This window comes from Danio rerio, chromosome 7, assembly GCF_052040795.2.
Source record: "Danio rerio strain M-AB ecotype USA chromosome 7, GRCz13ab, whole genome shotgun sequence".
Taxonomy (NCBI): domain Eukaryota; kingdom Metazoa; phylum Chordata; class Actinopteri; order Cypriniformes; family Danionidae; genus Danio; species Danio rerio.
Genome location: NC_141027.1, coordinates 18,671,873 through 18,697,500, shown reverse-complemented (window position 1 = coordinate 18,697,500; position 25,628 = coordinate 18,671,873). Strand labels below are relative to the sequence as shown.

Here is a 25,628-nt window from a genome sequence, read left to right as displayed (position 1 = left end):
ACACACACACACACACACACACACACACACACACACACACACACACACACACACACACACATACATACATACATACATACATACATACATACATATATATATATGATATATATATATGTATATATAATATATAATTACTCATTTATGAATAGAAAAATGTTTTTTTATGTCTAGACTTTTTTTTCTGATTCATAAAGTAACATAAAACTACTAATACTCATCTCGTGCACACGGACCTGCTTGGAAAACACTGCAATACATCACATCTGGTTGGCCAGTCACATACGGTCTAGACGCAGAAGCTCCTGGACTACTCTTCGTTGGAAACAGCATAGGCTGAATCTGAAAACGTAGCCCTATATACATTTCTGGAGAACGCGAAATATGTCGGCAGAAGTACGTACGGCTGCATTTTATCTGTAGAACGAAACCTATGTGGCGGTATGACGCCGTTCCGTTTCGCGCTTATCAGCTGACTGAGTCAATGAGTCAATCGGAGCTTTTGAAAACACTATTGGTTGGGTTTAGTGAAGGAGGAGGGTGGGTCAGATGATCGCCCAGTTAGTTGGTCATTAGGCAGTCGTCAACGGCCTCTGGTGGATTTACTTGTGAACAGCAGGTGCGAATGGCACTCGCGAGAGAAATTTGAGATCTCAAAAAGTGCACACAGTGACCTCTAATGGATTAGCCACATATTAGGCGCTCTTCAAAAATCTATATAGTGGTACATTTTTAGAATGAGCCTGGGTTGGTTGGAAATGAATGACTTCCAATCTGTTACATGTCATTTGTCGTGTGCAGTGGAAAGGCGGGTTTATTGCCTAAATTGTACATTAAAAAGTTTTTTGTTTTTTTTCCCTTTTATGGATATGAATCGCTGCATTTTCCCAACATTCTTCTGAATATCTCGTTTTGTGTTTAACAGAAGAAAGAAATTCATAAAGTGTAGACTTAAATAATGAGAAAATTTTGATATTTGGACAGACTGTCCCTTTAAGAATAAAACCCAATCAGATTCCTTTAGATTCTTAAATATAGCCTTTTTAAAATATAAAGCACTACACATTTTCAGTCAGTAAACCTCTAAAGGAGCTTCAAACGACTTCAGGATTGTGCTGAACCAGACAAAGAAATGCAGGATTTTATTTGCATTGGCATGTAAATGTCTGAGATGCAAATAAAACTGGTAAGATGTCTTTTTGCTGAACCGCCTGCCATCTTTGTTCTGGTTTGTCCCATGTTGTAGGATGTGATAATGTGCTTTGTGTGTGGGACGTGGGCACTGGAGAGCTGGTTTACCAGCTAAGTGATGCCCATCCAGACCTGATCTACAGTGTGAGCTGGAACCGTGAGGGAAGCATCCTGTGCACCACCTGTAAAGACAAAGCCTTGCGAGTCATTGATCCCCGGCGTGGGACTGTCCTAAAGGTCAGACACTTTCAGTCTTTCACAAGCAGGACATACTAATAGATACCGGTCAAAATCTTGGGTTCAGTAAGATGTTTATAAAAGAAGTCTCTTAACAAGGCTGCATTTATTTGGTCAGAAATGCAGTAAAAACAGCACTATAGAGTTGAAGTCATAATTATTAGCCCTACTGAATTATTAGGCCTCTTGTATACTTTCTTCACCAATTTTTGTTTAAGGGAAAGAAGATTTTTTTAAACCCATTTCTAAACATAATAGTTTTAATTACTCATTTCTAGTAACTGATTTTTTCTTTGCCTTGATAACAGTAAATCATATTTACTAGATATTTTTCAAGACCCTTCTATACAGCTTAAAGTGACATTTAAAGGCTTAACTAGGTTAATCAGATTAAATAGGCAGGTTAGGGTAATTATGCAAGTTTTTGTATAATGGTGATTTTTTTCTGTTTATAATCTAAAAAATATATAGCTTAAAGGGGCTAATAGTTTTAAACTCAAAATGGTTTTAAAATAAATTAAAAACTGCTTTTATTCTATCTGAAATAATACAAATAGACTTTCTCCAGAAGAAAAAAAAACATAAAATTAAATACTGTAAAAATTTCCTTTCTCTGTTAAACATAATTTGGGAAATATTTGAAAAAGAAAAAAAAATCGGTATGGCGAATAATTTTGACTTCGGCTATGTGTATATATAAATATATATATATATATATATATATATATATATATATATATATATATATATATATATATATATATATATATATATATATATATGTATATGTAACATTTTTATTTTATGTTTTAAATTGTAATATTTGAAATTTCTGCATTATTACTCTAAATGTTACTTCTGTCAACATTTATCTGCATAAAAAAATCACGCAAATGAACACATTTAAAACTGGAAATAAAAAACATACATTTATTTTATTTCTGCTACTTGCAAAGGAACTATTTTTCATTTTATATATTGAATAATAAAATATAATGACAAATAGAAAAAAAAACACACATAAAAGGTTTCACCAAGGCTATATCGACTGAAAATACAGTAAAATTGTAATATTGCGAAATACCATTACAATTTTAAATAGCATTGAATGTTCAGTATGATCACTCCAGTTAGTTCAGATCCACTAAAATGTATTTATTGACAAATATAAAACAAACATACAAAAAAGGTTTCTCCAACCAATTTTATTGGACTAGAAAAACTGTAAAACAATTGTAAAATATCATTCAATTTAAAATAACATTTTTCTTTTTTAATATGCTCTAAAATGAAATGTATTTATTTATCTGAATTTTTAGCAAGTTTACTCCAGTTAGTCCAGATACACTAAAACATATTCATTAATAAAAATATACAAACAATAAAAACAAACAAGAGTTTCTCCAACTTCTGATTTTTTTGACTAGAAATTTCGGCAATATTGTGAAATGTCATTCATAAATTTTATATAACTTTTTTTCTATTTTAAAAGGCTTTAAAATGTCATTTATTCCTGTGAAGCACAACTCACGTGATCTATCAATAATCATTTGCTGCTCAAGTATCTTCAAGTTCAGCATTTTTGCATAAAGTTTTGCTGGAAACCAATATTACATATTATCTTTTCATCGATGACCAGCATCAGAAATCATTTGTAGTATCACACACATCCTAACAGTCACTTTTAATCAATAGAATCCATCTTTTCTGAATAAAATCTTACTGACCCCAAACTTATGAACGGCAGTGTAGACAGAGGAAATGTCATTTTGGTAGATAGACTGTTCCTAATAAACCGAGATGATACAGGTGTACAATGTAAACACAGACATTAAGTGCACCTGAGAACTAATGGGATTATTCTAAGAATGTTTATTGAGCAGCTGCTGGAAAGAACCTGTTCTTTAATCTGTATGTTTCTGTGTTAGTCGTCTACATGAGGTCAGCAGCTGCTCTCCATGAGGAGCTTTTAGCACGTGGGACTGTCCTGTGAATGTCAGATCCATCAAACTAGAGCATTTACTGGATCTTATTAGTTCATTGTTTTATTGATGTATTTTCATAGGATGCCATTAGCAAACTTAACCACATTATCACCGTTTTGTTATGTATAATGATATACTAGTTTAGGATTATCATTATTCAGAGTAGGAACCAGTAACTAAGCTCCGAGAACACATTTGTGAGGCAAACCAAACTGGAACAATGACTTTGTTCACCTATGCCTTGTGTTTAAATTTAGGGTGCGCGCTTACAAAGGGCAATGTGATGTATTTGTCATCAGATTCTATGCACAATTCAGGATTATCTATAGTTATAAATAGGTTTTTTGTTTTGTGTACATAATTTCTATTTAATTCTGTAAACCTCTAACCACATTTCTTTAAAAAAGGTCAATAAAAATGTAGTTTCTTGCATTAAAATAACAGAAAGGTGACATGTTTTAAGACATTTTAAAATCATAGACTACACAATACAAATATTTAAACTCAGGAACAGTTAATAAATCAATATTTTCCCAGCTGTTTTTATTCGTAGTAATTGTATGTATTTATATTTATGAAATAACAGTTTAAAGGAAGAGTTAACTGAAAATGCACATTTACTCAAAATCCACTCAAGTCGTTGGAAAACATTTAGGCTCGTGCTAAGCACAGCTCGTAAGCTTGCGGAGTTAACCAAACGTGTTGTAAGCGGAAACACAACCAATCTGGCTAAGTGAAAGTATCTTTCAAAAGTGCATTAACTGCACTAAAAAGTAATGAAAAGTTTTTGACTGCCTAGCTACTAACAGCAACATTACATCATCTACATCGTTATGCCAGCAGTCAATCACCTAAATTAATATATGTACATGTATATATAGTATAATTAAATGTAGTCTACGAATAACCTAAAAATAAACTATGCTTATTAAGAAATTAAGCTTATTTTGACATTGCTAGATGCTCCAAAACTGTATTAAAAACACAGTTACTCCCAAAACACCAAACTCATTTATGGGAATGCTTTACCGAAAAATCATAAACATTATCTCATTCGACTGCATTTTGCAACACAAAGAGGGTATTTTTATTTGCAGGAAGCACAAGAAACCTAGAAAGATCCCGACTTCTGACAGAGAAGTCAAACATGTTGATTTTCCTCCAGAAGAATGGTTGAAAACTGAGTCATTTTCCTTCAAACCATTGTATATTCTTTTACCGGAAAAAAAAAAATTAGTTTTACAATTATTGTTTTAGTTTTATTCTACATTAAAAACGTAATAATAAAACAAAGTGTTGTTAATTCTGTTCAATTTGTTTTTCATATAATAAAACACAACAAAAAGTACCATCTGGGACTCCTCATCCTTGTTGGAGGAACTGTGGGGTTGAAGAGGCACATCATGCGCAAATTTTCTGGCAGTGCTTAAAGAACTTTTTGGGAAATCGGCTCCACTATCAATAATATTTTTTGATCTACATATTCCTAGATCATTTGATGTAATTTATCTAGAAGATAATTCTATTAAACTTGAAAAGGAGGATAGATATCTATTTAAGATATTAAGATCTTTAAAAAAAAATGGAGTAAATGGCTGGCTTTTCCCACAACGACAATATAAATATTCATAATTTAACGTTTACATAATTCTATATTTATGCAGGTTATGCATCATTGAGATAATATGTTCGGCAACCTTTTATTTTATATTCATTCTATTTATTTATTTATTTATTTATTTATTTTTCTTGTCTAGGTTCTTTTAATATTATTATGGACGTATGCATATATATATATATATATATATATTGTAATTATTATAATTATTAATAGTATGCTGTTTAAAAACATATAAAAACATATAAAATATAATATTAAAAACATTAAGATGATATTTTGAAGAAAAATGGCATATGTTGTGTTCACTTGAGGTAAGTAAACAACTTTGGGTGAGCTATCCCTTTTATTCTAATATTTTTCCTCAAAACACTAGGAGTGTTGAGTTAGCGGAGACTTTGTCCTGTGCTGTTTTTGTTTTCTGAATTAGGTCATGTGTAAATGATTTTCAGATTAGCATTTTTACACAGATTAGTGATTTTGGTTGTGATTGGATCAATGTCACGCTCAGGTTCGAGAGAAGGCTCATGAGGGCACCAGGCCGATGAGAGCTGTATTTCTGGCTGATGGCAAAATCCTGACAACCGGCTTCAGTCGCATGAGTGAGAGACAGCTTGCCCTCTGGGACACGGTAAGAGCCTTTTGTGGAGGAAAATCGTTGCTCTACTTTTGTTTGGTCAGCAAGAATGCTTTATCCTTTAAAGCCTGAGGTGAAGCATTAATCTGTTAGAAACTTGATAGATTTTTTTTGCTGAATGTGTGTGGGTAATTATTAGCCACAGAATAAAAAACAGTACCATTCAAGGTTCAGTTTAACAAAAGAAATGAATACTTTTACTCAGCAAGTACATTACTTTCTGTATTGAACAATAATGCAAATTATTTCGATTTCAGAAGTGCCTCTTCTGTTTATTTAAGAGTAAATATTAAGCTGCATAACTATTTTTTAATAATAATGGTTAATGTGGCAATGTGGTAGGTGGCATGGTGGCTCAGCGGTTAGCACCTAACCTCACAGCAAGAAGTTCACTGGTTCGAGTCCCGGCTGGGCCAGTTAACATATCTGTGTGTAGTTTGCATGTTCTTCCTGGGTTTCCTCCAGGTGCCCCGGTTTCCCCCACAGTCCAAAGAAATGCGCTATCGGTGAATTGGATGAAATAAATTGACCTTAGTGTATGAGTGTGTATGTGAATGGCAGAGTGTATGGGTGTTTCCCAGTACTGGGTTGTGGCTGGAAGGTCATCCGTTGCCTAAAACATATGCCGAATAGTTGGCGGTTCATTCTGCTGTGGCGACCACTGATAAATAAGGGACTAAGCCGAATGAAAATTAATGAATGAATTATTAATAATGTTAAATTCTGTTTCATGAACATCTACTCAGAATATTACTGAATACTATTTATTATTTAATATACTAATAAATATATACTATTCAATATATTAATATTATTAATCAGGGCTCAACAATAAGGACTGCCCGGTGGCCCAGGGCCAGCGTGACAGACACTTAGGACAGCAGACCAGATCATTACTGGCCCGATTGGGACAGTGCTCCCTTGTCACTAACATTTAATTTGTCTGTGACTATTTATCAATTGTGTGCATTTTAAGTTTGTGCTTTTAAGTCTTTAAACACTACCTTCTCTGTGATGTCGTAAACATCATATTGCTTTCCGGTTCCTCTTATCTGATTGAGAATTCTATTTTTTTTCGTAACCTGGTAACAACCAGTACAGCGAAGAAATGGCAACATGGCGGCAACATCAAATTCTAAGGCTTAAAGAACATATGTTTCTATCGCTTGGATGCAGAAAATTAAGTGTGAACAATGCAAAAAAAAAAAAAAACGTTGCAGTTTGCCGTCAGTTTGACAAGTCAGCCAGCCTTTGTTAAATAATTTCAAACCGCAATAAAATACCTCCACATTTTCCATATTGCTCTTTTTGTTTGCATAACACTTTTATTTACATTTTTTTTAAGTATTAAAATTCTAGATTCACAGACTTTATTTTTGACACATTATTTAAAATATGTGGCTAAAAAATAGCTATTAACTTCCCTTTCTTTTTTTGGTGGGGCCAGTGAAAATTTTGGCAGGGCAAGTAAAAATCTGAACCACTGGCCCGATCAGACCAGTAGAAAAAAATCCTTAGTGTTGAACCCTGTTAATGAATACATTTTAGTGGATCTGGATTAACTGAAGTAACATTGCAGAAAATTAATTTTTTTCCATCAAAGCCATTATTTTGAATTGTGGTTTTATATTTGATTAAACAGTTGCAGCACTAAGACGCTTCTTTAAAATCAATTTTAATAAATCTTTCCAATTGAAAAGTTGATATCGAATGGTATTAATTTTATAAACAAAACCATTTAGACAGACAGAGCAATTTGTTTGAAATCTGTTTTACTTGTATGTTGTTCAATATAAATATGCATTTGAACTCCTGAACTACCTTATCAACAGTTTTAAAGTGTTGCAAAGCCACAAGACTTTCATTTTCGAAACTCAGTCGAATTGTCATGATCACTAGCAATCTAGCAGCTGCAGATGATTAATAAACATGCAGTACGCTAAAAAACCACAAATCCGTCGGGTATGGACTACAAGCTCCATCATGCACCTCACACACAGCTGTTCCTGTTTCAGTTTGATTACACATGCACCCACACACACAGCTGGAAGATTGTTACGGACTGATTACAAGGACTATTTAAACAACACACACACACACATCTAGGCTGAGTCTTGTTGTACTGTCATTGTAAACATTACGACGTGTTTCCCTTGCCTAGCCTTTCCGTGTTAGACTTTTGCTTTGTTGTTTTATTTATGTTGTCTGCCACCTGCCTGTACTGACCAATCGCATGTGTATTTGACTATGACTCTGGATTTGCCTGCATACATATGTTTGCTTCTGATTGTGACCGTTGCTTGCCTGACCATTCTCAATAAACCTGCATTTGGATCCGCACCTGCCTTGTTAGCGTCCACTTCACTTTAAAGAAATACATTTTAAAGACATTTCAGAAGTTTTTGTACTTTGATAAAACCCAAGACATTGACAATTCAAAACGTTCATAAAGGGATAAAAAAAATAAGTCTCACATGCAGAGATGAATCTCAAACAACAAAAGTAAGGATCCAATTGCAATTTAATAAGAGTATTTGTGTAAACAGGCAATGGTCAAAACAGGGGCAAACAGATACATACAGGGCATCCAAAAACAGGCATAAAGTCAAAAACTAGACAATGGTCAGAATATAATAAAATTGCTAAACAAAAGATCAGGAACACAGCAGGCAAAAACAGATAGCACATGTTGACTACAAACAAAGCCTCAGTTCGGAACTGGCGTACATGTGGTGTATAAGTAGTCTAGATTATCAGTAATGACGGGATTCAGCTGGGTATGAATCATCAATGATGAAAGGCAACTGGTGTGTGTGAAACGGCATGATGGGAATTGTAGTTCATAAATGTGACATGTAGTTCACCAGCGATCTGCCAGGAGCGGATTGCTGGTGGTCATGACAGTAAGTCCATAGGAACTACACATGTAAAAATCATGCTGCTGTACCATGGCTGCAGCAGGCGCAATGATTATATGTTGCACTTGAAAATAGTCCCCATCTTGGCATCTAGGTAACAGCTCTGCATTATATCATTGCACCTGCTGCAGCCATGATTATTACGGGTGTAGTTCTTATGGACCTTAGTTCACAATATAGTTCCTAGATCTATATCGATCAAGAGCAGGGGTGGGCAAACTCGGTCCTGGAGGGCCGGTGTCCTGCACAGTTTAGCTCCAACCTTAATCAAACACACCTGCTTATAGATTTCTTGTGATCTTAAAGACACTGATTAGCATGTTCAGGTGTGTTTGACTAGTGTTGGAACAAAACTCTGCAGAAACACCGGCCCTCGAGGATCAAGTTTGCCCATCTCTGATCTAGAGAATAGCAACTTTTCATTTTCATGATGTACATGGTATAACTACAGAAGAGTCATGCTTTAAATAGGAAAATTATCGAAACTTCTTTTTAACATTTTTTGATTGAGTTGCTAATGGTCTAATCCAATTCAATGATTTATGCTAAGCTAACAGTGTTCCATCCATATCGGCAGAATGGATTAAAAAATTATCAAACTTGACTGTTTAACTCTAGGGTAGTTGTAAAAGGAGCATATTTCAAATAAAAGTAGGGTGTAAAATGTCAAGACTTTCAGAAAAACCTCTGTCAAGTTTACCTTCATATGTGTCTTGATAAGCTTTCATTGTCTAGTTCGTGTTTTTGTGGAAGTGCAAACTTTCGATCAAAGTCACACAATCTAATAGCTTCAGGACACATGTATCAACAGTCAGAGATTCAAAAATGATCTTAGTTGACACCTGAATAGAGAATCTGTCACTCACTTGAGCTTTCCAACCTTTCTATCTTGGTTCTGTCACATGTTTTGATAACCCAATCTGTATCTGTTCCTTTATGTTTGTGTATTTCAGAGAGATCTCTCAGAGCCCATGGCCACTCAGGAAATGGACACCAGTAATGGAGTTCTGCTTCCATTCTATGACCCAGACACCAACATGGTTTACTTGTGTGGCAAGGTAGGATTACCTGCTTTACCTGATCACTGCTGCATGACAGGTTCCTCTAACAGCGCTAACAGAGATATAAACTTACACACAAGCGCATGCTGTTTACAGAAAACATGCCCAGCACAATCACTGCCTGTGGTAGATTACTTACTGTACATAGAGTAAACACAACCCTGCAGGCATAGGACATCAACATGACGTTATATTGAAGTTGATTTTGGATATTGTTTGGAAATGAAAATCCGGTTGACGTCAACCCAATCTCAAGCCGATGTCAATGTCCAATACCTAACCTAAAATCAACCAAATATCAACGTCTGATCATGGTACACCTTGACGTTGTGTGGACATTACCAATATGACATCAAACAGACGTTGGATTTTGGTCACAACCTAAAATCAACCAAATGTGATGTCGTTATTGGACTTCAAAACATTGTTGTCCTTAGACTAGGCTGGCTAGACATTGAATTTTGGTCACCTGACGTCATGACCTAAATCAAACCTAATATTAATGTCTTATGATGTTGTGTGCCTGCTGGAAAGGGGCTTTTGCACCGCAGGAACTTTTCCACAGTTCCTAGAACTCTGGGCACTTTTGGTCATGCTCACACTGCAGGATCTGGGAATGGTTTTAGTTCTAAGAACGTTATGTTAGGGCAACTTAATTATCTCTTGTTAGTTGCCTTCCCACTTGGTAGTTATAGGAAATAGTCATCAAGCTTGGATGTCTGAGAACTAAGGCCCAATCCCAAGGGGAGGGGCTTCAAAATTTACCCCTAAGAATTGGGACAGCACTATAGCACATGCACACATCATCATATGTGATGGCAATCTCTTGCTTTATTTGAGATCAGACGATCGCGACTGCTGCAGTTATTCCAGTTGCATTATTTTTTGGTATATATCTTCAGGAGATCACTGAAAGCATATATTATGTTATCATAACGATCTAATGTGGCAGTAAGATTGTAACTGTACTGTGCATTTACACAGTGGCCATATGCATCTATGTAAACACACCAAAAACAACAATAACGTTATAGCAGGCACTGTTAAAAGCTCCTTCTCAGTCAGTAGACTTTTCTGACAGGGTATCAGTGTCAGAATGTTGTGGGACTGCTGTACAGGAGTTATGATTAGGGATTATAGATCGCGAAATTGAGCTGTTTTTATTTTAGCGTTTTTTTTTAAAAGCGTGATGGTAAAACACAAACGCAGTTATGAATATATTAAAACGTGTTTGTTTGTTGTAAAAATTCTAACTTGTGGATTTCCTGACTTCCGGGTGAAGCTGTGGCTTTTCTTACCCCTTGGTTTCAAGTGTGGTCCTGAATCTTCGTTTGAAGGGGTGTATACCCCTTGCCCTTAGCCCTGTGTCTTCAAGCTAAAGAGAATAGGCACACCATTACCCCTTCACAGGCACGCCCAAAACAAGGTGTAGGGGTAAGGGGAAGGGATAAGGGGTAGAATTGGAATTGGGCCTAATTTTCACTCAAACCATTTTCCCAGTTGCATTTAAACCACCAGCAGAAACTCTGAAGAGATGTAAGGCAGTTGACAGTGAAATTAATCTGTCATCATAGTTCAATTTTATATATTTTATGTTAACAGAGAACAGGTGATGTGATTAAAACCAAAATGGAGAATCTAAAGCATCAAAAAGCATAAGTATATTTAAAAAGATTCTCAGTATTTAAGATTCTAATATACTTCATTGAACATGTACACAGAAACAGCATCTCTTATCATGTGTTTAATGTGTCACTGGTGTCAACTTGTGTTCAGATTTTGATGTGAAACTCCTTATTTTGTCACAATCTGCTTTGATTTCATTGAAGCGCTCAGTACGATTCACAAGGACTTTGCATAATATGTGAGAAAATAATGAAGATAATGTGATTGGTAGAATTCAAAATTGATAATATCTTGTGTGGTTTGGTTGAACGCAGTAAAGTGATGACTTCTTTTGCACATCTAATTACCATCACATTAGGGCAGTAACTGAAGTATAAGTGGTTTTAAATGTATTCAACCATATGAGCATTTACACTGTAAGAACAGTCCAATTAAAAGCATTTTTACCTTCACCTAAATAGTAGAAGGTCCCATAATGTTTACACCTGTATTTAAAGAGTTAGTTCACCCAAAAATGGAAATTCTGTTATTATTACTCACCCTCAGGTTGATCTTTAGAACACAAATTAAGATATTTTAGATGAATTCAAAGAGCTCTCTTATCCTCTATAGACAGCAATGATACCGAGATGTTCAAAGTTGAGAAAAGGAACCAAAAGCATTGCTACCTCAGGGGTTCAACTATAATCGCACAAAGCTCTGAAAACAAATTTGTGTGGCAGAAAAACTGTAAAAGATACTCTATCTACCATGTTAGATTAGGGTGTGTGTTTACCAGGGCAGTAAAAAGCTTGTATGCGCCAGAACCTAATGACAAATACAATATATTGCCCGTAGTTAATCCGCACCCTAAACTTAAACACAAGACATAGGTGAACAAAGTCATTGTTCCAAATTCTTTTGCCACACAAAATCTTGGAGTTTAGTTATTGGTTCCTAATCGGAACTTTAAATGTCTTGGGACCATTGCTGTATATGAGCTCTCAGATTTCATCTAAACATTTTTTATTTGTGTTCTGACCAGTGTAGAACAAGTTACTTTAAACAATATATAAATTACTGATTACTAATGGAAAATAGTAATCTGATTACATTACTAATTACTCCATGTAAAAAGTTATCAGATTACTAATTACTTTACTTTGAAATTACTTTTAAAAGATAAAATATATCTATAAAATGCAAAATAAACTGCAGCTTTCAGTGATTTAATATTCACTAAAAACATTACAATGGGTTGATCACAGCAGCTTGACATACTCTAAAGACTTCAAGAGTTTGCCCAAAACTTAAAATTATTTCATTATTTACTTGTTCTCATCCTGTTTGTCTTTTTTTAACACAAAAGAAGACATTTAGAAGAAAACTGGACACCTGCAACAATTGACATCCACAGTATAAAAAGCTCTGAAGTGTTTGGGTGCTCTGTGTTTGTCTGAGGTAAATAGACTACAGAAATGTATATATTCCAAATTTTGAAGCTGATTGGTCAGTTCTTGTCACGTGACTCACAGTTTTTAACTGGGTGCACCTGGGAAATGCGAGCAGTATGTGCTTCCGATATGCGCACGTGCAATAGACACGATATGTGAACGGCCCCATAACCAGCTACGCTTCTCTTCACATTCAGAAGATACCTTCACTCCTGATCCTGCACAAAAAAAAATCAATTTAATCTATTAAGGCTGAGTTGGGATGCCCTGTTTTTAGGAGCCGTTGTCCTCCTTGGTGACGAGTATTGTCGTAGAATGCTTTCTATTTATGTGCTTGAACAAGTTGCTGGTCGAGTTTAAAGCAGTTGAAAGTTCTTTAGAGACTGGATATAGACTGAATTTCACCACGATTTTCTTTTGTTTTTACGCTCAATGAAATCAAATTGATGTCTGTATTTCCAAGTGACCACTAACTTCAGCAACCATTTTAGCTAGCGTTCTCCAGCAATTTAAAAGTGCATGTTTATTAACTGACATTGCAGTGGAAAATGGGATTTAAAAGAAGCATTTTTTTCTTGCTAGTAACGCAATTACATTGACTTTAGCAACTGTGATCAAATTACACAAATTTCAAAATGTAATATGTTGCATTACTGTGTTTTCAAAAAATGTAATTAGAATTCAGTAATGTGTTACTGTGGAACGCGTTATACCCAACTCTGGTTTTGAGGTTGAATGAAGGTCTCATTTTTGGATGAACTAATTCTTTAATGTCATCAACTTGTTTTTGACAAAACCCCATCTTGATACTATAAATGTGCGATGAACATTGATAATTGTTTAAATCTAGTGTTGTCTTTCTCACAGGGGGATTGTACCATTCGTTACTTTGAGGTGACGGATGAGTCACCGTATGTTCATTTTCTGAGTCTGTACAGCAGTAAGGAGCCACAGAGAGGTGCTGGTTTTCTGAGCAAGCGAGGAGTGGATGTCAACAAGTGTGAAATAGCAAGGTGTGAACCAGACTGCTGTGGGATTTCAGTACAATGTACATACTGTTGCCACTGTTTGATTGTTTGATTCTTTGAATCTAATCCCGTTTGGGTGTGGATTTAATTGCATTTCATTTCCTTTACTGAATTGTATGATAATATTTGAGTGTCAATTTCTTGGCAAAGCTGTTTGACGGGTTATTTGACCAGGTTGTTTGACAAAGAATAAAAATACTGAGCAAATGGAAACCATCTTACAACAGTTGTTTGAATAATAATATTTAATAATAATAATAGTAATTCATATAGTAATAAACCCTACCAAAATGTATGGTTAATATTTTTTTCTTAGTGTTTTCTAAAATTGTGTTCCTTTCACAATTTGTCCAACAGAAATACAGGAAAGAATTATTTCAGCATAGTATTATTGTTACAAATTAAAATACCATCTATTTTTGAGAATATATATTAGGTTTTTCAGCATCATTGCTTCATTGTTCAGTTTTGCATGTGCATTCATTCATAACATGCTGATTTGGTGCTCAAAACGGATGAAATAAATTAATTAAATCAAATTAACACATCCTTTCTAATTAAATCTGTTCATTATTTTTTTTAAATGTTCCTTCAACCATAAAAGAAGTTTATACCCAGATGCAATATAATGTTTTGAAACTGCGATAATCACTAAAACGCTGGGATTTTGATTTCCTGTGTGAAAAGCCCTGATTTGTTTCCATTTGTGTCTATTCTTAAACAACATCTCTCAAGCGTTTGAATTCATCTCTGTTATTCTTCATCTTGTTTCATCAGGTTCTATAAGCTGCATGAGAGGAAGGTTGAGCCCATATCTATGACTGTGCCAAGGAAGGTGAGTTCAGTCTGCAGGCCTGACCGATCATTTGTTCAGTTCTGAATCTGTTCACAGTCAGAAAGGAGGTGGTAACGTCTGACTACTAATTGCTTAAGCCTGATTTATACTTCTGCGTCAAGTGACCGGCGTAACCCACGGCGCATGCAACGCACGTGGCTGTGCATTTATACTTCTGCGCGCTGTCTCTGTTGGTCTGCATTAACACTTCCGAAACGCTAGTTGGCAGTGAGGTGTAAATGTCTCTCTGTGTCGAGTTTCTTCGCTGCTTTTTTGCTTTTTCTGAATACTTCCGGGATGTACAAGTGGCTCAAACTCGCTCATTTTGAGGCAGCAACCGGCGGACGTGCAGCAACTTTAACTATGAGGTAAACACAAAACAAAACTTTCCATACGGAGCTCCTTCAAGGTACTCCACACTTGTAAACAATCGCTACATTGGGTTCGCGCCTTTCGTGCGGCTCTCGGCCCCGCCCCGAATCGTCAGCGCTACCAAGCCGACCAATCACAGAGCTTGCGCTACGCGTCGTTGCGACGTGTAGTTAAATTTTTTGAGAGGTGCACGTCAGTGACGGCGACGCCCACGGCGAAGGGCTATGTGTCAGCGCCGTAGCATACGCCGGTGTTTGACGCAGAAGTATAAATCAGCCTTCAGTCATTCCATATCACCATTTGGATCACTGAGTAGCAGCTTCTGATAGCCATTTTAAATATCAGTTTAAAATACTTTTTATTTTACATAATTGTTTTTGTTTAGGTAACTGCACAGGGTGTTTCTTCATTATAGGCACCTATCAGCCAAACTGACTACAATTATATTTTTGTGATTTTTTTTTTGATATTATGATTATTATTATATATTTTTATGATTATTATGAGGGCATGGGGGCTAAGTGGTTAGCACTGTTGCCTCACAGCAAGAAGGTCGCTGGTTCGAGTCCCGGCCGGACCAGTTGGCATTTCTATGTATAGTTTGTATGTACTCTCTGTGGTTGCGTGGGTTTCCTGGATTCAGGCTGAATTTGAAAAATATTTCATATATATTTTACCTTTTATATATCTTAAATACTATGTCATCATGCTGGAAATCTTTTAATCTAGTGTTTTTAAGGATTTAAGGATAAACTGCTTAAAAATGCAAGTGTGCTGCTTTCAAAATAATTTATCTTACTAAATGGTTTCTTATTTAAACACAATATTATTATTATGATTATTTTTCTTCTTTTGCATAATTTGGTGAAAAGTACATTTATCTATGTAAATGTGTCATTTGCCACGGTTGGATATAAAGTGCTGGAAAAGTTTGGAGACGCTTCAGGAAAGTGCTTGAAATGTGCTTAAAGGGGCGGTCTAAATTTGAAACTTTAGTTGATCTGTAATGAAGCTTTGTGAACATAAACTACATCTCTAAATGTAATATGCTCAAAGTTCAATGCAAAAGGACATTTGTTTTTACAAATTTAGCTTTATAAAGCCTACAGTGAACAAAGTTTGGGGAATACAAATTATACATCCAAGCTAGTAAGATCACAAATGCTTCAGGTTACATGCATTCCCCACACGCACACACCCTGTGCAGCGCATCTGATTTGAGCTGCAGAACTTGTTTCTGTTTCTGTATTTGGGCTTCTGCTTACAGTTAAATTTAAATTATGTTCCAGAGATTTATAAAACAATATATAGCTAGCATTTGACAAAGGACAGCTTCCAGAATCTCCCCCAGTTCCATGCTGGATTCAGCTAAACTGAGCCACAATCTGTTCTGTAAGTATTTTATTTGTTAAATTGGTCAACTGCATGCACAGCATTAACAGTAGCATTAACAGTATGTTGTAGCGAGAATGTAAACTACAGGAAATGCTCTTTGGCACCGCTAAAAATTTAGCTACAAATTCATATTTATAAGTCAATCCTCTGTAAACACTGTCTCGCTATGCAGGTCTCTCTATGCAGTGACTTTTCTCTGCCTTGAACATCTCAAATAACAAACTCGCAAAAGATATGCGAATGTTTCATATTACTTGCACATGCTTATAACCTGAATATATGTAAAAGACTTCTCAGATTTTATTCAAGAGAGCAGACGTGAAGTTCAGCTGTGTGCTCTTCATGTTTCTGTCTGATTCAAGCAGCTAATGCTGCTAAAGCTGCCTTTCCACTGCACATGACAAGCGACAGATCAGAAGTTATTCATTTTCAATGGAGAGTACTCCGGGAGTTACATGGAGTTTTGATCATCTCCGTATGTGGAAAATTCGGATCTGATTTGAGCTGCGAATACGATGAAATATTTGAACTCCTGCGACTAGACCGTATGCAACCAGCCGACCGAATGTGATGTATTTCAGTGTTGTCCAAGCAGGTCCGTGTGCACAAGATGAGAAATAGTAGTTTTTTTTTCTTTATTTTTTTTTTATCTGAAAAAAGCCTATATTAACAAACATTTCTATTCATAAATGAGTTATAAAATATGATTTTTAATGTTGTCTCCACATTTCCTCCAAAATATTTAGTTGTCTTTGAGTTTCTAGTATTCATTCATTCAATCATGGTGAACACACGGAGAATAAAGACCCTTGCTTTTACACTCTTTTATTTTGGACACTGTGTGCTTCTCTCCCATGGTGCACGACAAAACTGAAAATTCTGTGCGACAGCCACAAGGGGGCATATTCCGACAGTCATGTCCGAATGTTGTGTGCAGTGGAAAGGCGGCTTAAGAGCTGCTCTGACTGACAGTAGTTACACAGTGCAAAATTGCGCGCTTGTAGGGGCGTGACGTGGAGCTAATCCACAAACCACTGAACATTACGTTAGCTGACCAATTAGTGCCTCCTGAGGGCGGGTCTTTCAGAGGAATAGGAAAGTTTGACATTTATTTTCATGTGAGCTGAGTATAATTAAAGTAATATATATGAAAAAATAATGTGATTTTCTTCAAGTGAAGCAATAACACACACTGCTTTGCATCTTATACACACAACCAAGCCTTAAAATTACATTCTGGACCACCCCTTTAAATTTGACTTTGGAAAAGGTGTAAGAAGCCTATATAATAAAAATATATAACATATAATACTTTATTTAATATTATATTTTGTATTACTCTTTTATTTTAATTTATTGAAATATAATTGAAGGTATTTTGAGAAGTGTAACTTTTTTCTTTTTTTTATGGAAGTTACATTAACCAAACCATTTGATTCTTCCCATTTTACCTTCTAAGTAACTTGAATTGATTTAGGAATAATTTTGTATTTTCTGGGTTTTTCCAAGTAAATTTACAAATGTTGTCATTTGCCACTTAAATGATTTAGTTCAGTTTGTAACAAATAAACCAAAGTCATGCTTCTCACACTTTAATATCTCATTCAGAAATATAAATCATTGATTGATTGATTCATTCATTCATTCATTCATTCATTTTCTTGTCGTCTTAGTCCCTTTATTTTTAATCCGGGGTAGCCACAGCGGAATGAACTGCCAACTTATCCAGCAAGTTTTTATGCAGCGGATGCCCTTCCAGCCGCAACCCATCTCTGGGAAACATCGACACACACTCACAAACTACGGACAATTTAGCCTACCCAATTCACCTCTGAGCCGAGGTTCGTACCAGTGCTGTGAGGCGACAGCACTACCTACTGTGCCACTGCCTCGCCCAATATAAATCATGTCATCACTAAATTACTCTTATGTCATTCTAAACCGACATGACTCATAGCAGAAGGTACTTTGAGAAATGTTTTTAATATCCATACAGAAAAAGTGAACTTAAACCACAGCTGTCTAGTTCCCCTTATTTATTAAATTATCTTAGTTCCCGTGAAGAAAGTGCATGCAACATGCATAAATGACAACAGGATTTTCATTTTTGACTGAAATAGAAAACCTTCCCATAACTGGCCTTTTGCTGTCATTTGCTGAATTTTCTAAAATGCCCCCACTGCAGTATTTTTGGACTCTGTGTTTCCATAAAAGAGGAAGTATGAAAATTTGAAAACAACCCATAGGCATATTATTACCAGACTGCATTGTCTGTCCAAATGAAACTTTCTTCTTCTTTCAATTAGTCTGACCTGTTTCAAGGTGATCTGTACCCGGATACAGCAGGATTGGAACCGGCTCTTCTGGCGGAGGATTGGATAGCAGGACAGGATGCTCCTCCAGCCCTCGTTTCCCTCAGTGGAGGCTATACAGCTCCTCCATCCAAAGGCGGGACACTGAGAGGACGACCCAAACTGCTCTCTCCGACTAATACTAGTCCCACCAGCACTACTGCACCAGCAAACCCTGTGACGGTTGAGATGGAAAGCGAGGGTTTGAGCCACGGGCGAGGTGGAAGAGATGTAGATGGTGGGATAGAGAGAGTGAAGAAAGAGGTGAGCGACAGTATAACACAACAGGTGAAGCCATGAATCTCTAGATCAGAGGGGGCAAACAGCAGCTCCTATGCAGCCCACTGAACATCATTATCCAGCCCACAACGGAGTTTCTAAAATGCTGTTTCTGAGTTTGATTGTAGAATTTGTAAGTGGATGCAATACAAGCGAATGCCGTTTGATGGCAGTATTGCATGCAGTACAGTTAGCGGCAATAGTAGAATTAAAACACGTTCTCGGATATTAAGAGATGAGTATAAACGGAGGTCGGAACCAGCTCCAAGTGGGTGGGACTTGAACTCCAAGTGGGCTGTAAAAACCTGGAGTTATTATTTTTATTTATTTAATGTCTTGTACATGACAGTCTACTATTGTGCTTTATAAATGTCCACACCTATCCCAACCCTAAACCCAAACTCACTGTAAACTGATGTGTTTTATTAATATCTGCTCCACCTACACCACCTAAACCCAACCTACTTGTGGTTTTAATCCCTCCCACTTGGAGGTCACCCAACCTACTGGCGGTGTAATCCCTCCCCCTTGGAGGTCTCCAGGCTGCAGCGATACCTACTTGGATATTACCGTTACTCAACCGTTGATGAGTGAGGCAAAAAAAAAAAGTAAAAGTTGACTCTGAATGTTGTGTGTTTACGAAGGAATTGACACCAAAATATTTCTTCACCAATATTAAACAGAAAGCGGTATGTCTAAAATGCCAAGAAAGTCATATTATAGATTATAACCAGCTTTTTAAAGATTATTTAACTCTCGTCATGTGAGATTTTTTTGTCAGACAATATATTTTCTATTTTCCACTGTTAAAAGTTATTTTATAAGGGATTTATGTCATCGTTTTATGATTATTGATAAGTACTAGGGGTGTGACAAGGGGCTAGGAGATCTAGAGAGACTAAATCACAACGAGATTTCTCATCGAGGTGAAAAGTTGTCTTGTGAGTTGTGATGTTATGATACAGGTGAGGGTGAATTTCGCACTGATGATTGGAGGCAGGATTAGATTCAAACTGCACATCAAGTGCTTTGCACACGTCTGGCAACCCGGCCTGCCTGTGTGTTGAGCTTCACTCGTTTGCTTGGGCGGGTGTGACATAACCACTTTTTTTAGTTCAAAGGTTGTCACATCCAAAAGCAAAGGCTGCTCCAACTGCTGCCAGAAACGTTAACCACAGCTCATAACCATGCGATGGAATAGCACTTTAGATATGCTTTAAGTCATAATCGTCGTAAACACAAATTGAATATAGAAGTGAAATATTCCTATTTTAGTCAAAACAGTCCAAACCAAACTATTACTGTGGTGTGGGACTTTTAGCCGCATTTTGTGACAGGATAAGCCATACGCACATGGCTGTTTGACACTATTCTTTGCACCTACTGAGTCAGTAAAGAACCACAGACACTCGCATCTCTAAATGCACACACATAGTGAACTCCTGGAGACACACACACACACACACACACACACACACCCATCGTCAATTTGATTTCTTGTGTGAAATTGTACAGTGGAGAAGCCAGCCAGTAGAGTTTATAGCTAAATATTTAGCTGTGTTTGCATGTTCTTTATGGCATGATTCATGAAAATAGAAGTAAAATAACATTACAAGTTGATTTAAAAAAAGCACCTAAATAGTTTTGCATTTCGTCTTGTTCTCGTGAACCTAATCTCATGTCTCGTCTCATCTCATCTCGCACACACCTAATAATAGAGGTGCAAATTAATTTGTCTTGTAAATTGGATGCAATAATTACTATAAATCTTAATCTGTTATGTGTTGATGTGACATGTTTCTGTCAGTTAATATATGTTCCGTGCATATACAGTTGAAGTCAGAATTATTAGCCCCCCTGAATTGTTAGCCCCCCTGCTTATTTTTCCCCAATTTCTGTTTAACAGAGAGCAGACTTTTCAACATCTTTCTAAACATAATAGTTTTAATGACTCATTTCTAATTAGTGATTTATTTTATCTTTGTCATGATGACAGTAAATAATATTTGACTAGATATTTTTAAGACACTTCTATAAAGCTTAAAGTGACTTTTAAAGGCTCAACTAGGTTAATTAGGCTTACTAGGCAGGTTAGGGTAATTAGGCAAGTTATTGTATAATGATGATTTGTTCTGTACACTATTGAGAAAATATATAGCTTAAAGGGGCTAATAATTTTGTCCCTAAAAATGGTGTTTAAAAAAATAAAAACTGCTTTTATTCTAGCCGAATAAAAACAAATAGGACTTTCTCCAGAAGAAAAAATATTATCAGACATACTGAGAAAAATTTTCTTGCTCTGGTAAACATCATTTGGAAAATATTTTAAAGAAGCAGAAAAATTATGAAAGGGGCTAATAATTCTGAATATCTGAATTCTGATATATATACGTGCACTATAAATAAAAGTTATTTTATGAAGGATTTGGCATGTGGCCCTTCACTTGGTTTACAAAACTTGAAGTTTATCAATCTATCTTTGGAGTAATTAAAAATTGAATTAGTCTTTTAATTTCTTTATTTATATACTTAAATATCATATAATTACATTAATAAATTTATCTGTTTTGTTATATTAATAGTTTTATCAATTGATTCAATTCAGCTTTATTTGTATAGCGCTTTTACAATGTAGATTGTGTCAAAGCAGCTTCACATAAATGGTCATAGTAACTGGAACAGTGTGGTTCAGGTTTTAGTGTTTAAGTTCAGTTCAGTTCAGTTTAGCTCAGTTCAGTGTGATTTAATCATTACTGAGAGTTCAAACACTGAAGAGCAAATTCATCGATGCGTAGCTCTACCAATCCTGAACCATGCGAGGCAGTGGCGACAGCGGAGAGGGAAAAAAAACTTCACCTGATGGGAGTGAAGAAAAAAAAAAACCTTGAGGGAACCAGACTCAGTTGGGCACGACCATTTTAATTTCTCCGCTGGCCAAAAGTCTTGTGCAGAGCTTCATTCGCCGTGGTTAGGCAGGAAGATGGCCTCAGCGAAGACTCGTCTGTCCCTGGAACAATTGAATGCATTTCTTGAGAAAAATTTTAATTTTTTTTTTCAAATTAAAAATGTTATCAAAATATTTTGAGACTTGTTGATTTCTTTGAAAAATAAACAAAATTTTGTTTACATTTATAGTTTTAATTTTCATCTCTATAATTAATATGCATTCATTTCTTGATGCCTGTTTATGATAAAGCATAAACGTGTCTTATCTTTCTCTCTTACACAGGAGGACCAGCTTTCAGACATCCTGACGGAGGTCCGGGCTCTGCGCGCTCTGGTTCTGGCTCAGGGTCACAGGATCGATGTTCTGGAACGGCAGCTCGCGCGCATCGAGGATGGCGAAGTGTGAAGGAAAAAACCACAAACACATCACGACACATAGCCTTATTACCCAGATTCAAAGAGCTTCACTGAAGGCTTATGGGAAATGTAGTTCCATTACTAGTGACGTAGAGATACAGAGAGACCTAACTGAGCTTTATTGATTACAAATGCACTGATACTTAATATGGTAAATGCTGCTCGTTTTGTGCTTCTAATAGGGCTGTTTCATCAGGTACTTGCTTCTGCTAACTACAGATACTTAATTCTGAATTTGGTTATGTCGACGTTTGCATAAACATGCAAAGTTTAAATGAAAAGCAGACTTGATGGTCTCTAGTAGCGTGCATTAAGACGGCATCTAACGAATGCTTCTGCTTAATAACAGTAGCGTGAAACCTTCAGGAATTGCTATAATCCAACATGCTGAATTAATTTCTTGCTTCGGCTAAAGTTTAATGGTGCTTCTCAACGTAGATCGACCAGCACTGTTCCTCTCTTCCATTTTAGTGTATGTCTTAACACATGTAGCATTGATTTTTGAATGCCGGTAGTCAGAGTTTTGTGTGTGCGTGTGTGTGTAGCATGTGATAGAAACTGTACTTGATGTTGAATGAAATTTGTGAAGGATCCATATACCGGAGCAAGATAAGCTTGTAGAGCAAACAGCAAAAAATAATAATACAGATGTAGAACGATTAAAAATGTCCAGGTTACATTCAAAAAACATGCTTTTTTTCTTGCTGTTGAGACTTTCAAATAATTGTAAGCACATGTTTTGCTTTTTACTTCTTAATTTATTCTTGTTAAATTCCTAGTACTTTAATTTTGGAAGTCATTTTACCTTATATTACAGTTTAAATGCTCTTTTTTTAACATGTAAACATTATAATGTTTAATTTAAAGTGCACCTATGATTAAAATCATCCTTTGTAAGCTGTTTGGACAGAACTATAGTGTAGGTATAGTGTCCACAGTCATATTGGAGTGATAGAAACACAAGAAATCTCTTTTTTTATATTTCCTGACGTTAAAATATGATCCAAATCCCTTTTTATTTTTAGGCCCACCGCAACGTGACAGAGAAGCGTGGTTTTCCCCACTCACTGAATTGAATGACAGCCGCTTTTTAACATGTCTCCGCTTATAAACATATCCACGAGAGAGAACCTGTGCTAAGCAACTAGGATTAAAAGATCTGTTCAGCTTTCTGTGTTCATCTGTACCTCAAGAATAAGTTTAACAAGTTTTAAAAATGTTTAAATCAGTACATGTTTGAAATAATTACAGTAAAATTGATACGTAATTCATCACCACAGACGCATGTCAGTACAATTATAAAAGAAGATACTTCTATCCTGGCTTGTAGATGTTAAATCAGGTTTATTTTGTACATTACATAACATATGTCCATATAGAAGTGGATATTAATGTGTATCCTGTCACACTTACCATGCAAAAACATGCTTTAAACATTGTAACAACATTTTGTGTAACTCATCTTTGCAGAAAAGCTTGATTTATCTCCACAACAAATACATCAAATAATCATTGGGAAAGTTCTTACTTTAGTATTCCTCACTTACGGTTTGTAAGATCAGCTTGCTTATTGTCTGTCACTGTGCTGTTTATCTAATGCAGCATGAGATGAAGACACACATCAGAGCAATAGGGAGCAATCTCTGTGGCTCTGATGGCATGTGGTAAGGTTTGGCAGGGAGAACTAGCTCATTTGCATTTAAGGCACAGGCAACAAAAACAGCTACAATGTGCTAAGAGCTGAACATTCTAATGTTCATAAAGGTATAATAAATAATCTAATGGGTGGGTAAAACTGAAACCTTACAGACACATTCTATAGACACTAAAGTTTTATCTAAAATCTTGAAAAGGGGGTAAAATAGCTGCCCCTTAAGGTGGTACAGTATGAGCACCTATACAGTACAGTATGTGATAGTGTACAATCTCTTTAGGCAAAGACATAACACTAGATTCAGATCTTTTTATTGACATTTTAAATATCAATAACACTGACTTCAGAAAGATTTGGAAAATCAAAGCAATCCAAAAATAACATTATGGAAAGTATTTTAATTTGACATTTTATTTTATTATTTTTTTTCTACTTATTTACAACTAATTATCAATATTTCTGACATTCCAATGTTTTGAGACACTATAAATATTACAGGCTGACCAAATAATATTTGCTCTGAAAACAAGCTCTCTTTTTCTATTCAATTTACTCGTATTCTTGTCTTTCATTTGTGTCACCTGGATATGTTATTGCCAGTTTTGTTTAGATTCATACCTCTTAATGAATAACTGTTTTATTCCTGTTTGATAGACTATGAAATCTAACAGTAGAACGATGTGGTGTTTCTAGCTTTAGCTGGTGGTGTTTTTGTATTCGTTTTGTTTTAAGTTGCTCTTTAATCATTGGCACTACAATCAGGGAAGACTCAAAGCGAGGGTCGACTCATGCTTCTCTGCGGATGATTTTCGTTATGTCTAGCTGTACATGTTGTAAATTATCTAAGGACCCATTTACTTCAAACTTAAGTGCTAACTTACACTGTTCTTTTTAATAAATGACATTTGCCCATTTCTACCGGTTATCATGGTGGTTCATTATTCATCGCATCGCAAATACTGTCACATTTCCCCAGCAGGCCTGTGATTAAAGTCTAAACTAAATGTTTGGTGCTAAATTTAGAAATGAAAGTGTTTTGTACTGCAGGACGGAGATGTGATTTCTACTGTAAGTCTGCTCACTTCCTGTGCATTTTGAGCACGATGAAGGAGAAGTGAGGTTTACACAAGTCAAAAAATTATATGTACATTTACATTATAATGTACATAAATTAAATACTTGGCCAGCTATGGATGATGGGGGAAACATTATTTCTAACAATTAAAAATATATACCAGTTTTCCTCAAATATAACTATAATCTGAGGTGGCAAAAAAGCAAACATATATTTTAAAATATGAAAGAATGTATTTTCAAACTTTTTATAAAGATAGATAGATAGATAGATAGATAGATAGATAGATAGATAGATAGATAGATAGATAGATAGATAGATAGATAGATAGATAGATAGATAGATTATTTTTTAGCATACTAAAAAAGTAAAAATTCCCTTTTAAACACATTAAACTAAACTTAAAATGTAAAAATATATGCACATTATTACATTCAGCATAAAAACGCAGTTTTAAAATTTTAACCAATCACACACGTTGCAGTTGAGTTTATGAATGAAGCAGCCAATCAGAAGCCTTGGATTATTCATCAATGAAACCAATTGAGTTGAGTTACGCGCATGCTCTCT

General features: G+C 35.6%; 1 protein-coding gene across 2 annotated transcripts in view; it reads left to right on the top strand.

Annotated features, from left to right (window-relative positions):
- coro1b (coronin, actin binding protein, 1B) overlaps window positions 1–24,895 on the top strand; it is a 37,829-nt gene extending 12,934 nt beyond the window's left edge. Inside the window, exons 5-11 of one of the 2 annotated variants that reach the window (XR_015494810.1) lie at window positions 1,247–1,428; window positions 5,543–5,662; window positions 9,540–9,644; window positions 13,574–13,719; window positions 14,512–15,206; window positions 16,798–17,193; window positions 17,234–17,485. Coding sequence is in view for 1 of the 2 variants with exons in the window: in NM_001109707.1 (NP_001103177.1) it covers window positions 1,247–1,428; window positions 5,543–5,662; window positions 9,540–9,644; window positions 13,574–13,719; window positions 14,512–14,569; window positions 18,643–18,951; window positions 22,196–22,318 (1,043 nt within the window). In the remaining variant the exon portion in view is untranslated. 2 annotated transcript variants of the gene reach the window in all.
- Window positions 24,896–25,628: the final 733 nt, after the last annotated feature.